This window comes from Mesoplodon mirus, assembly GCF_964341445.2.
Source record: "Mesoplodon mirus genome assembly, chromosome: 1".
Lineage (NCBI taxonomy): Eukaryota > Metazoa > Chordata > Mammalia > Artiodactyla > Ziphiidae > Mesoplodon > Mesoplodon mirus.
The window spans coordinates 20,086,486-20,100,074 of NC_138976.1; the positions used below are offsets into that span (position 1 = coordinate 20,086,486).

At 53.4% G+C, this 13,589-nt stretch overlaps 1 protein-coding gene across 10 annotated transcripts in view; it reads right to left on the reverse strand.

The window, feature by feature from the left end:
- ZNF618 (zinc finger protein 618) overlaps positions 1 to 13,589 on the reverse strand; it is a 188,945-nt gene that overhangs the window by 52,062 nt on the left and 123,294 nt on the right. For all 10 annotated transcript variants that reach the window (XM_082622941.1, XM_082622945.1, XM_082622944.1 and 7 more), the window contains exons 4-5: positions 4,254 to 4,331; positions 3,588 to 3,626 (exon numbers count right to left, since the gene is read on the reverse strand). In XM_082622941.1, the coding sequence (XP_082479067.1) occupies positions 3,588 to 3,626; positions 4,254 to 4,331 (117 nt within the window). The remainder of the gene's footprint in view (positions 1 to 3,587; positions 3,627 to 4,253; positions 4,332 to 13,589) is intronic.

The window sequence follows — 13,589 nt, forward strand, 5'->3', positions numbered from 1 at the left end:
TCCAGATGAATCACTCTCCATTCCTGGGCTGGGGTACCAGCCTCTTGGCCCGTCTTTTGCTCCTCAGCGCCCAAACACAGGATCTGATGTGACTGCCCCATCCCAAGGTTGCAGCGCCAGGCGATTCCGTGGGAGGGTTTCTGGCCCCTGCTTAGCCGAACTCAGGGACACAGATGGCATTAGCCAGCTCCCCGCCTCTGCCTCCACCTCTTCCATGGCACCTACAGTCTCTGGACGTGCCTGGCCTATGCAGGGCCACAGAGACGACCTGGTCTCCGGGCGAGGTACACACAGACATTCTGAGGGTGTGGGGACCAGGCAGGGTTCAGGCATCCGCCATCCTACCAGGCCCTCCCATCTCCATGCCCCTGCCCCGACCCACCACGGAGTGGCGGGGTAGAGGTGATGGGACGTGGGGAGGAGAGTCCTGGTCCCGGCCTGGCTCACCCAGACTGCCAGCAAGTGACAACCCCACCTCGGGATTCAGCATCCCCATTCCCCCCTTATTTTGGGGAGGGGTGGTGGTGGTAGATGAGCTGATTCCCGGGGTCTCTCCCAGGCTGGCAGTTCCAGGATTCCCAGCCTGGCACAGGCTTCGATCCTTCCCCATGGCCAGCAACCCAACACAGGCAACAACCTACCCCATCATGTCCCATCTGGACCGTAATCCTTCTCAGAGCTGGACACCCGGGGAACAGAGATGGAGAAGTCAAGCCCAACTGGGGTCTGCTGGTCCCAGATGGGGTCCTGCCCCGTGAGTCCTCTCCCATACTGGTCAGCGCTGGTCGCCCCGCAGTTGCCCGTCCCATGTGTCTCATCTCTGCTCACGCTGCCTCTCCTACCAGCTGGGCCACGTACCTCTGCCACCTCCAATAAAAGGTGAACGCCCAGCTTTCTGCCACTGAGAAGTGCCCCACCCTGCTCTGTCGACTCCCACGCCACACCCTGATCTATGTCTCCTCAGTGTGGACAGGGCCACATGCCCGGGCCCCCCTAAGGCAGGAGCGAATTAGGACAAGGCAGTTATCCCCAAAGGAAGAAAGGCAAAATGATTTTTTGGTCAGTGAAACCACATCTTCAGAGCCTCAAGAGAGCTCAGGGACTCCAGGAATCTCTGGGGAGGCAGGCTCTGGAGTCAGGCTGCCCAAGTTCAAACTCAACCCCACCACCTACAGGTGCCATTAATGTCGGGCACATGCCCTAAACTCTCTGCACCTCGATTTTCTCAACTGTAAAACAGGACTGATATGCTCCTTCATCTCCCAGAATTGTGATAAAGAATAAATGAGCACAACACCTAACATACAATAAATACTTGGTAAATGTCACCTAATATTATTGTTAAACAAAGGCAAGAGAGCTCGATGCGGAGTTAATCTTTTATGTGCGTAGTTGAGAGATGGGTAACTGGGTATACGCCTCTATGTATGACTGTACTATTTTTCTAACAAATAAATGAAAGATTCCTGGACTAGAAGGTGTGAGACTTGCTTTCTAGGCCCACCTCCACCCCTAACAAGCTGCACGACTTCTCTCTGGAACTCAGTATCCTCATCTGCAAAAAGGTCAAGGCTGGACTTGACATTCTCTACAGGACTCCACGGCCAGGTCTTGTCGCGAGGCTGGGGTGTGAGAAGGCCAGGCTTTCTGAGCAGGCACTGCTGGCCCAGGGCAGGGCGGGGGGGCAGGAGGGAGAGTCAAGCAGAGCACACTGGCCATGGGGAGTCAAGTCCGCAGAGAGGAAGGACTAAAAATACCCCCAGGCACGAAGTCCTCCACGACCAGTGAAAGTCCGGGAACAGCGGAAGCCAGACGGAGCATAACGGATCATTGAGGGGCTGCTGGAGAGGCCAGGGGCCCAGAATAGCCAAAGAAGGAAAGATAAATAGGGAAGTTCCTTAACTGTGCGGCTGACCACAGCAGGCGATAGGAGCCGGAAGAGAAGGGAGCTATTGAGGGAGAAGGAGCCCGGGGCCAGGCAGGGGCAGGGTGGGGCTTGGGGAGGAGGCATAGGACCCTGAATTCCTCCTGCCGAGGACCTTCGGGCAGGTGCCTGGCCAACCTGAGGCTCAGATTCTCCAGAAAACGGAGCGGTAGCCTCGGCCCTGCAGGCCTTTCACATGGTGTAAGAATCCAAAGAGAGAATGGATGCGAAAGTGCCTTAGAAGAAATGCTGTTAGGACCCAATTGCAACTAAGGCCTTGCCTCCTCAAACTACTCGGTTTTGGATTTTTAAGGGGGGTGGCAGGGGGTGGTTCATGTTTATTTATTATTTTAAAAAACTTTTCATGGTGGTATACCAAACATGCAGAACAGGGGTGGCCAAACTATGGCCTGCCCACTGTCTGTTTTGATAAGGAATCCATTTCCATACCGTCTCTGGCTGTGTTCGTGCTCCATGGCAGAGCTGAGAAGCTGTGATGGAGATAACCTAGCCTGCAGAGTCTAAAATATTTTCTATCTGGTCCCCTATCAAAAAATATGCTGACCACTGATGGAGAAAAATGTACAAATCCTAAACGTTCAGCTCGTTACATTTTTGAAAACCGAAAACACCTGTAACCAGTGCCCAACTCAAATCACAGAACCCAGAAACCGCTTCCCAAGGGTAACCACGACTCTGACTTCTTCCAGCGCCAATTAGTTTCCCCTGTTCTTGTACTTTCTATACACAGATCTTAGGGGACACACTCTTTGTGCTGGGCTCCTTTTGCTAACGTTCTGTTTGTGGGTAACCCACGTTGCTGTGTATAGCTGTCAGCCTTTCCCTCTCGCTGCTGTGCTGTAGTCCTTTGTGGGACACACCATGACTCGCTTATCTATTCAACTAGCGCTGGGCACTTGAGTGGCTTCCAGTTTGAAGCTGTTACGAACAGTGCTAAGAACACCCTAATTCACATCTTTGGGTGGCTGTGCGCACACATGCACCTGGGAGGGGAACTGCTGGGTTCCGGAGCTCAGGTTTGTTGTGCTGGCTGCCTACCAGCCCTGTGGGTTTAGATCTGCAGGGAAGGCAAGCAGGGCCTGCAAGTAGCCAAGCAGAACAGTATCCCCAGATGCCGAGGCCCTGTACGTGCCAAGTGGTGGGATACCGCATGCACCCCAGGGTTCGTGCCCATGGGTGGATGACTCTCTGAAGTAGCATTTCCCAAACATCAGCTACGGAGCCCCCGACCCATGAGTGGGAGTCAAAAGAACAGAGGAAATGGTGTATACCCTGGACCCCTCTTGGGGATACATGTGCATATTTTGCCAGTGAAGGGCCCTGAAAAGTCTACGGCCAAGAAACATGTTCAACTTAGCAGAACTCAAGGTTTCCCCAGGTTATCTGGCCAGAGAACCCTTTACTGACAGAATGCCTGTTAACTTCCCCCAGCATGCCTATGCCACGGAGCACACTTTGGGAAAGGCTGCTCTGAGGTGCTGTGTCCAAAGCCAAAGCCTGCATCACAGCAACAGGCCTCCCAGAAGCCGCCTGGGGTTGGGGGGATGGGTTGAGAGCATCACCCCCGGCCCTGGCTCTCCCTCCTCCTCCCACCCCCGGCCCTCTCAGCCCACACAGTCCAAGAGGAGGGAAAAATACTCACTGCCTTGGGAGGCTCCCTCCCCTGAGGTGGCTTCTGTGTCTGTGTGAGAGAGAGAGAAGGAGGTGAGCAGAGTGGACCAATGGAACGGCCAGCACCAAAAGAGAGAGAAGCCGGGCAGGCGGAGGCCAGGAGAAGCCGCTACCGCGTGCCCAGGGACGCTCTCTTCCCACTCAAGATGCCGGCACAAAGCCTTCCCCGTGTTCTCTGCTGTCTGTCGGGCCCTGAGCCGGTGCAGGGTCAGACTCAGGGAGGGGCAGGCACCATCCCCTCCTGTCCCCATAGCTTCAGCATCCTCATCTTCAGAATGGAGACAGCGCCCCGCCCCACTCCCTGGGCTGTCATGAGCAGCACATGAGATGACACACGAGCACCTTCCCTGCAAGGACCGCTGACAATGAACAGCACGGAAGCACCATGGGAGGAAGCGGGCCTGTGCGGGGCAGACAGGGGGCACTGGTGGCATATCCTGCTGCACCCCACCCCACCCCCATCCCTGGGTGTTCTCCCAAGTTAAGGAGGCCTCTCCTCTCCTCTTTGGGGCCCACTCCTACTGCAGAAAGAGCTCTGAGGGCCTCTGGGGTCACCCTGGAGGGGCCCAGGTGGAAAAACAGGCAGAGGATGGGGAGGTGCGGCCCCTCAGCTCTGCCCCAGGGACATGCCACTCACCTCGGTGTGCCCGTACGTGGGTCTGGAAACAGTTGTAATATTTGTACTTCTTGCCACAGATTCCACACTCGTAGGACCCTAGAAAACAGGAAAGGAAAGGACTGGTCAGCCAGCATCCAATGTGTGCAACCACGAGGCCCCAGGACCCCTGGTGATGCCTCCAGGTAATGCTAACTCTGTGCCAATGGGCTGTCGTGTCTCCCACGAGCAAAGAGGCAGCAAGGACCAGCAAAGCCAGCACTGAGCTGGAGGCCAGGAGGCTGGGGTCTATTTCACGTTTTTGTCTCTATTTTCTGAGTGACCTTGGGAGTCACTTCCCGCCTCTGGGCCTCAGCTTCCAAATCTAAGAGAGAGAGGGTAACTTCTTAGGTAACTCACAGTTATTCCTTGAAAGGAAAAAGGAGATGAATGTAAAAGAATTTCAGGATAAGGAATAAATTGCATCCATGTAAGGAAATCATCACTTAGATGCAACAGAATAATTTCTAGCTACTGTTCTCCCTGCCAGCATGGACAGAGGTTAAGAGGACAGGCTTTAAACCATATATCTGGTTTCTGCCACTTACCAGCAGCATGACCTTCGTAATTTCCTTAAACACACTAAGGCTCAGTCTGCTCATCTGCAAAATGGGGCTAAAAGTACCTACCTCACAGAGTTCGCCCCACGCCCCATCAGGAAGTGCCCAGCTCTACCACAGATGTGTCTGACAAGGAGAGGGCCTCTCTTGTCTGTTGAGGTGCCGTCTTGATCCCTCAGATGTGCAGAGATCAACATGGTATGAATGTCTGACTCCAGCCCTCTGCCAGGCCCTTCTCCCAGGGGCAGGTAGACTGAAATGGCTGAGTTCCCAGCAGGCGTTTCAGATAAGTCAAAGGCAGGGCCCGCCCATGGCAGGGAGGTAAGCAGAGCCCATCAGGCCCAGCCTGGCAGGGGCCCCAGGAGTTAGAGGCCCTGCCCATCCCTCACACAGGCCTGTCACCACCTGGGCCCAGGCCCCATCCCTAACAGAACGACCTGGGAGCTTGCACACACACAGAGTCCCTGACCCCACTCCAGGCTAACAGTACCAGAATGGCTAGGGCCAGGGGTCTAGGAATCTGCCTTTTCCCAAAACGTCCACAGAGGATTCTGATGCCCAGCAACCAGGCGTGGGAACCACTGGTTTGAAGTCAGACAACCCTGGGATGGAGTCTCAGCTAAACCATTTACTGGCCGGGCCTCAGTCTCCTTATCGGAAAATTGTGGATAACATAAGAGCATCTATGTGAAGACTGAAGGAAGCATGAGTGGTATTCCTACCACGAGCGCGGACAGTCGGTGAGTGGGAGCATCATCAACTCCCACTGCCTGCGGTCTCCGACCTCGGGCCAGAGGCCTGGCTACTGGGTGTGAATTCCAAGTATCAGGTTAAGTCAGAAGAGCACTGGGCTCGGAGCCTGACCGTGAGCTCAGCTCTGCTACCCGCTAGCTGTTTGATCGCAGGAACATTCCTTTTCCGGTCCGAGCCTCAGCTTCCTCACCTGTAAAACAGGACTATGATACCTGCATCTCATGACCAAGATCAGGATGAATGAGCTACAACCTGTGAGTCAGCGGGCCCCCAGGTGGCAGTGCCACTTTGCTACTGTGGGTCACTCAAGGGAACGCTGTCATCCAAACCAGCATGGAATTTAGCAGCCTGTTATTCAGTGGTTTTATACGTGTTACCCTTGTCTTACTGGGAAAAATATAAACACACGGAGGGCAAAGATCAGAGTGTATATTTCCCTGTCTTTAGTCCCGTCACTGGCACACAGCGGGGGGCTCAGTAAATTCACGGCGTCCTGCTGTTCTACTCATCTGTCACTGAGTAATAAAGACCTGGACTCCCTCCCTATGCCTCCAACACACACTTCAACGGTTTCTGCTAATTCTCCTTCAACCGATCAGGAATTTATTGAGCGTCTTCCCATGCCCGGCACCGAGGCCCCAACCGTAAGCAAGACGCGATCGCTGCCCTCCGTCTGATGGGAAGCAGACAGGCCACCAGGCAAGAGGACGTGCAGAGTGGCTGTGCTACGACGGCCAAGTGCAGGACCTGGTGGGCACAGTGCGGGACCCTGACACGGCTATAGCAAGGGGCCGCAGTCAGGGGCCTTGAGCAGGAGAAGGGAAAGACGGGGGGAGGTGGAGGGGCAGGCAGCCCAGGGAAGGGGGAGTCTCTCCCCAAAGGACCGAGGCCACAGCCTGTGATGGGGAAGACTTGTTTAGACTTGACGCACTTCTGGCTGAGGTCTCGAAGCCCCAGCTCTACCCCTCTCTGCCACTAGACCTGGGCCTCAGTTTCTCCAACTGCCCTCCGTACCCAAGGTCTTTCCTCAAACCATACAGTAAGTGTAGGCTGATGGACAGAGCCTGCAGGCTGCGATGTCCCCGACTCACCCACCCAGTTGACACTGTTTATAAGCAGGCCAGTCCCACTGGCTTCTCCCTCAATCCACAGACAGCCAAGGGTACATGCAGCCTTTGCTCACAGGCCTCAACTCATTCACAGAATCACAGGGGCACAGTTCGCCAGCTTCGGGCCCTCTCCTGGCTCCAGGGCAGAGCAGACCCCTTGCTTGGCACGGAGTCTCAGGACAGAGCAGTGTGTGTTGGCAGGAGGGACACCTGAGTTCAAGGCCCTGCCTGCCCCCCACTCACCCTAAGACCCCAGGCTGCAGGTGCTCTTGTCTGCAGAAGGGGCTGGATGGGCAGGGAGGCTGGTGCATGGGGAGAGTGCAACAGAGTGGCAGCCCCACAGTGCAGCGGTGTCAGCAAGCCTGGGTTCCAATCCCGGCTCACCACACACAAGCCTGGGGCCCTGGACAAGTCATGGAAACACCCACACCTCAGGCTTCCTCTCTATAAAATGGACACAGTAAAATGCGACCCACCTCATTGGCGGGGGCGGGGAGAGCAATAATATGAGCAGTAATACTGTGGCCACGAAGCACAGCTCCCAGTACAAAGCAAGCACTCGGTAAAGGAGAGCTGCTGTTACTGTCAGCTTTCCCCAAAGTGCTCTGGGACCCAACTTCCTGAACGCGTCCCAGGGAGAGGAGCCTGTGATCAAGCAAGGGGGAGGCGCGGCCCATCTGGGGAGGCACCATGCACGGGAGCTGCGCCCGCTGGGAGAGGTCCTGCAGTAAAGGAACCCAGCGGACTGTTAATCCCAGGTCTCCCAACAAATTTGGCCACGGAACTCCTTTCTCCCCTTGGCTTGTTTCAGAGCTGCAGCCCACAGCAAGTGCTGCGGAAATGGTCCCGACATTCCTGACTTCCACATTCCCACGTGCTCTACCATCCCTCCAGCAGCACGTCTTCCAGGGTCCCGGGCAGGCTCAGATTTGCTGACCGGTGGCAGTGATGGGTGGAACAGGTGGCTCCCTGTGTCCCTGCAGAGGCTAGCAGGCCCTGTATACTCAGGGGTCTGCAGCTGACGGCTGCACTCAGCCACGCCCCCGCCCTCATGCTGGCCCCCGGTCGGGTCCTCCTGCCCCTCAGCCATCATGTACGAGATGCATATCTCAACGCTTGGGCCCTGAATACGGCCTTCGCACAGATTCACCGTGAGGGCTGCCTTCCAGCGCTTTTCCATCTGAACTAGTAAGAAATCAGAAAGAGCCCTTAAAGACGGGGCCCAGTGAGGAGGGCTCTGAGTCTGGGGCTGGCCAGTCTCCTGACCTCTCAGTGCCTCAGTCTCCCCTTCCACACACAAAAGGGTTGGACAAGATCACGCTGTCTACTTTTTCATTGAAGAGCTTGTGCTGGCTAAGAGGCAGCCACACTTCCCCAAGGGAAGCTGGGGTATGGGAGAACAGCAGCCACAGGCCCAGATTCCCCTGCAGTTTTGTGTTTCCTCTGTCCTGATTCACAACATGGATGTAACATAAAGTTACCCATCACGTGGTTATAACCTAACATTTCTCCCCGTAATCCTTCCAGCAAATGACCCTCCAGGGAGGATGTACCCCACGTGTGCTGTGGCCTTGTGTCCCCCTGGCCCACGGCCACCGTGTACCCCAGGTTGGTGCAGTGGGCGCTGGAGGGCCCTCACGGACGGAGACTCTCCACTCAGAAGGTCCCCCTCCCCACTGCCTGACTCCCTGCCCCGCCCGCTTCTTCACTCCACCGCCTTCCCCCGCTACCCTCCTGTCCTTTGTCTCCATCTCTCTCGGCCTACTAAGTGCAGGCGCTGCAACTCATTTCACTTGCGCCTCTCCAACGTCTCTGCACAGGCTGGCCTCTGACCCCACTGCACCCCACTGCACCCCACTGCGCGGTGCGGAAGCAGCAACTTGCCCATTCCACGCAGCCAGCTAGTGGGAGCGGGCTCTGGACTCAGGGGCTTCTCACGCATCGGCTCAGTTCATCTTCACAAATCCACACAGGAAGGTGATTATTATCCCCATTTTTCAGATGAGGGGGAACACATCGGGCCAGAGGTCACCAGATCTGTCCTGCTCCCGGGCCCATGTGTGGGACTACCACACAGTCAGCCCCCGGGAGGATGCCAAGAAGAGAAGGCGCCTGCTAACGGCTACCAGTTACCGAGTGCACCCAGGTCTCATTTCCATCCTCCATCTTCCCAGTCCTCATGTGGTTGAGACAACTCAACGGCCACTTCAGCCATGAACTTGAAAGTTTTAGGGGCCAGGTGGTCCAGGGCTGGGGCCACTCAGATAGTGGCTAGTGAGGAATTGGGCTCAAAGCTGCCCTTCAGGGATCCAGAGCCATCCTACTGCCACCATGCCAGGTTACCTCCAGATGCCAAGGAACCCCCTTCAGTCATGGGGCTCCCCCTAACACTGCAGGGCAGCAGAACCCCCCTACCAGGTCTGGTACCACCACAGGACCCCCAGAGCGCCCTATCAAGAGCCTTGGGAGCGACTGCCTGGGATGCCTGGCCGGACACGTCAGCACACAGGCACAAGCCTTTTCCTCTCCCCCATCCCGTTGTCACTAATGACATAACAAGAATCCACAGGCACTGATGAAGAGCAACTGTCTAGCATTTTCTGTAACCACCTGGCAGAGAGCCTGGCTTAAGCTCTCTTCCCAAGAGCACTGGACAGACCAAGTGAGGCCAGGTGAGAGCAGGTGGGTGGAGTTCCTGAAGCCACTGGAGGGAGAAGTGTGGGAAGAGGGAGGTAGAAGAGGAATGTAGGCAGCATGCCTGAACTCAATCACTGGCACCCAGAGAGCTCCAGATCAGCTCCACCACCTTTCAGGATACACAAAATGCAACAAGGCAGAAATCCAGAGCAGGTGAAGGAGAGAAGAAAAACACAAGGTGGGGGGACAGACAGATGGCTCCTTACAACAGGCACTCCTGTATTTAGCTCAGAGAGTCTCGGGAGCCGCTATTCATAGATCACATGCTCAGGAGCACCCTGCCCCCTTGGTCCTAAGAAGCAGCAGAGCTGGCCCACGCACGGCCTGCTGGGGGACAGGGGGCCTGGAGAGGTAAGTCGTGGACAAGTAGGTTTCCTGAGGCTCTCTGGGGCTGGGACTCAGACCAAATGTCCTCGGGACCACGGTCTTCCAAGTAGAGTACAAATCCCCTGGGGATGTATGAGCACAGGGAATTTTAAGAGAATCAATTCCCAACGCATTTCTTCCTAAAACCAATGGGCCAGAGAACATGGAGGGCAGGGAGGCCCCACTCAGCTGGTTCTCCTCACCGTCACCCTTCTCCACACGACAAACACAATGGTTCTTTTACCCATCCCTAATCCCACCATGGTGCTGTCCAAGGGGGATGAACATCTCAAGGCTCCAGGCAAAGAGATGCTGTGTTGGACTTAGAAAGTGGGTGGATCTGATGACTGGGAATAATTTCTTCTGTAAATTGGGTGATTTCTAATTCTTTGCTTTCAACAAAATTGAAGAAGAATCTAATGGAGTTGTCAGCGAAGAGACCACTGAAAATAACATCTGACGATAGACCCCTGTGTGATTTTTGGCATACAAACTGGAAGGTGTTCAAAGAATTGAGTGACACTGATAAAACAAGACTGCCTCCACCCCTGGCTCCTTATTTATGTGATCAAGCCTTCTAAGCACTTACACTTAAGAAAATGGAGGGCTTCCCTGCTGGCACAGTGGTTAAGGATCCGCCTGCCAATGCAGGGGACACGGGTTCGAGCCCTGGTCCGGGAAGATCCCACATGCTGTGGAGCAACTAAGCCCGTGCGCCACAACTACTGAGCCTGCACTCTAGAGCCCGTGAGCCACAACTATTGAGCCTGCGTGCCACAACTACTGAAGCCCATGCGCCTAGAGCCCATGCTCCGCAACAAGAGAAGCCACTGCAATGGGAAGCCCGCACACCACAACGAAGAGTAGCCCCTGCTCACTGCAACTAGAGAAAGCCCGCGTGCAGCAATGAAGACCCAATGCAGCCAAAAATAAATAAATTAAATAAATATATTTTAAAAAAAAGAAAATGGAAAAAAAGGAATTAAACGAATGCTGAATCTTGTCTCACTCAACAATAAGAAATATTAATTCACAGAAACATGAGCCAATTGAAGAAGAAATAAAGGCTCATCCATTTCATTAAGAGGTGCATTTTCAATAATTTTTTACTTTTATGTTTGCTATTTATCTAAATTTGTTTTTGACAAATTGTATGCTAATAGCAACTCCATCAGGAAAAACAAACGTTTTAAAATGTACAGCTTTATGATTCCAATGTATTTTTTAGAAATTTCTATTTCAATTTACATACATCTTGTGGGAGATGAGTGTGAAACAGTGATCAATAAAAGACTCTCAAGCATAAAAAATATATTACATTAGGATAAAACCCTGTGAGGGAAGCAGGCTGTAAATATGAGTTCAAGGAGAAAAAGGAAAGATGTAAAACTTCTGACTGTTAAAGATGAGCCTGTTCATATGTTTTTTAAAAGGATGATGGTGGATATCAAAAGCGGTGGGGTTTGGATTCCCTTGGATACACTTAAAAGAGTGGTTCACAGTTTTACTTCCAAAATGCCACATTTTAAAAAAACAATACAACACGTCAGAAATTATATCCTTTGTAATTACTCAAACTTTGGATGAAAACGTTAGATGTCAACGCAAAAATGTGAAAGAGAATATAGTTTCTCAAAATTCTTTTAGGAGATATTGAAGAAAAGAAGTTTGAAGCCATTGGCCTTTCAGCTTCCTATCATTCCAGAGGTAACCCCGGATGTGTCAACGTCCAAGGCTTTGGCTAACACCACTGGTATCTGTTTTGCATTTTTTGTCCCTCTCAAAACCACTTTCATACCTATTACTTCAGTCTGACCTCAACAATCCTACTGGAAAGACAGGCAGACGTTATTACACCCACTGATCAATGAAGACAGTATGGCTCAGAGAGGTTAAGGGAGCCTTAACATCCTGAGCCCCACAGCGGGGCAGACACCAGGTCTTTTGGCTTACAGTCCAGGGGCCCTTTCCCACGGAGACCCTCCGATCAGGAACCCCATCCCACCCTGGACCACCAGATGGAGAGTCAGCAGCTGGGATAAGACGCACCTGAGAGGGAGGCCAGACCCCTCCTTTCTGAGTGGCTGCAGCAAACAGCTGAGTGTAGGTTCTGGCAGGCTCAGGCCCAGAGCCCTGCCAACACCGACTGAAACAGGAAACTATCAGCTGGCACTACAAAGCGGGACCTGGCACCTTCGCTGCCTGGGTTTATAAGAGCCCGAAACCCATGTGGCTGTATCTGAATGGCTGTCTGCTCTTCTGTTGCTCCGTCCAGAGCTGTGGCCAAGCCCCCACCTCCTCTTTCCCTGCCCCTCCTCCCTGGGCAGCCCTGTGTGTGTGAAAACACCACCACCCCTGGTGCCCAAAGCTTGCTGCTTAGAAACATCCTTGCAGGATCCAGGCTCCCAGCTGACTGACTCTCCCTCCTGTACCTGGTCGTGACCCTCCTCTGCTTACCCATCTCCAGGACAGGAACTCACTCTCTCACAGGCCTGTATTCAGTTACCAAACACTTCCCATAATCACAGAGTCCTCCCTTTTATGAGCTGAAATCACCTCCTGGTGACTTTCCTGTATTGGTTGGGGCTACTTGCAATGTGCCTGCCCAGTCTCATCCCACCAAAATGCTCTAAGTTGTGAATACTTAAGACTCCATCATCTCTTCCGCACCATTCCTCCAGGAGATGCTCCACGGGCTAGTTGCTTTTTGGTGTAAACCCAGCTCGCCTTGTCTTCATCATCTAAGACAAGGTTGACGAGCAGGTTTCCACTTCAGATTTTTCAATTCTAGCTGACTGGCAGTGACTTCCTAGTGTAGTGTGTTGAGAAGGATTCTGAGGTACACTGTTGGGACAGTGCGCAGTGATCAGTTAGGGATGCCTTTCACTTCTGGTTTTATCCAACAAAGTTGTCACAGTCAGTATTGTCTCTGCTCTTCTTGCTAAAAAAGGAGAGAGATACCCTTTCCTCAGTCTCTCAAGACTGAGAGATACCCTTTTCAGCACAAAGAATTTCTGGGCAGCAGGAAAGTAGCAGCAACGACTGCAGGCTTGGCAGCCAGCCTCCTGGGCACTGATGCCCCTCCCGACTCTACTAGTCTGAGAAGCTGCCAAATGCCACCCATGTGTCCAGACCCAAGCTCCTCCATGGGAAGTGCCTCAGATAATGTTTGTGTCACTAGGAACATTGTTTGTCTGATGGCTGTTAAAGGGCCAGTGAGGACTTCGGGGTGGGAACAGGCCGATGGAACTCAGAGAAAAGGCAAGCAGGAGGTTCCCTCATGGCACAGCACTGGGTGACCGAACAGGAACACTATTCTATTCAGCAACAGAGCCCGGCCACAGCCCTGCGCACCCCTGCCAAGTGCCCTGGGAACATGTTCGCTGCACAGCGCCCAGCCACCAGGGCACAGAAGCACACTGTGGCACAAGCTCATTTAAAGGGATGGCTCTAACCAGCATTCTGTCCCGGCCAAATCCATGGGAATGCTTTCCTTCCTTGTTTTACTTCCAGGAGCAGGTGGGAGGCGGATGCTGTGAGGTGGAGTGGCAAATCTCTTCCATTTCCCAGGCCTTTGTTTGTCCCTCTATAAAATAAGGGGGTCTGAGTGCCACATCTAGCATGTGGACCTCCTCTGCCCACTTCCACATCCATGACAGACATCAATAATCAATCATGCCACCCTTTAGAATCTTCAACACAGAACTCCTAATAGCCAGCAGCAATTGCTTGGACGTGGCCCATAAGATAATATCTACTTGCCTCTTTGAGATGAGTTCAAAATGTTCAATTCTAACATTGATTTTTTTTTTTTAATTGCCTTTCTTTCCTGC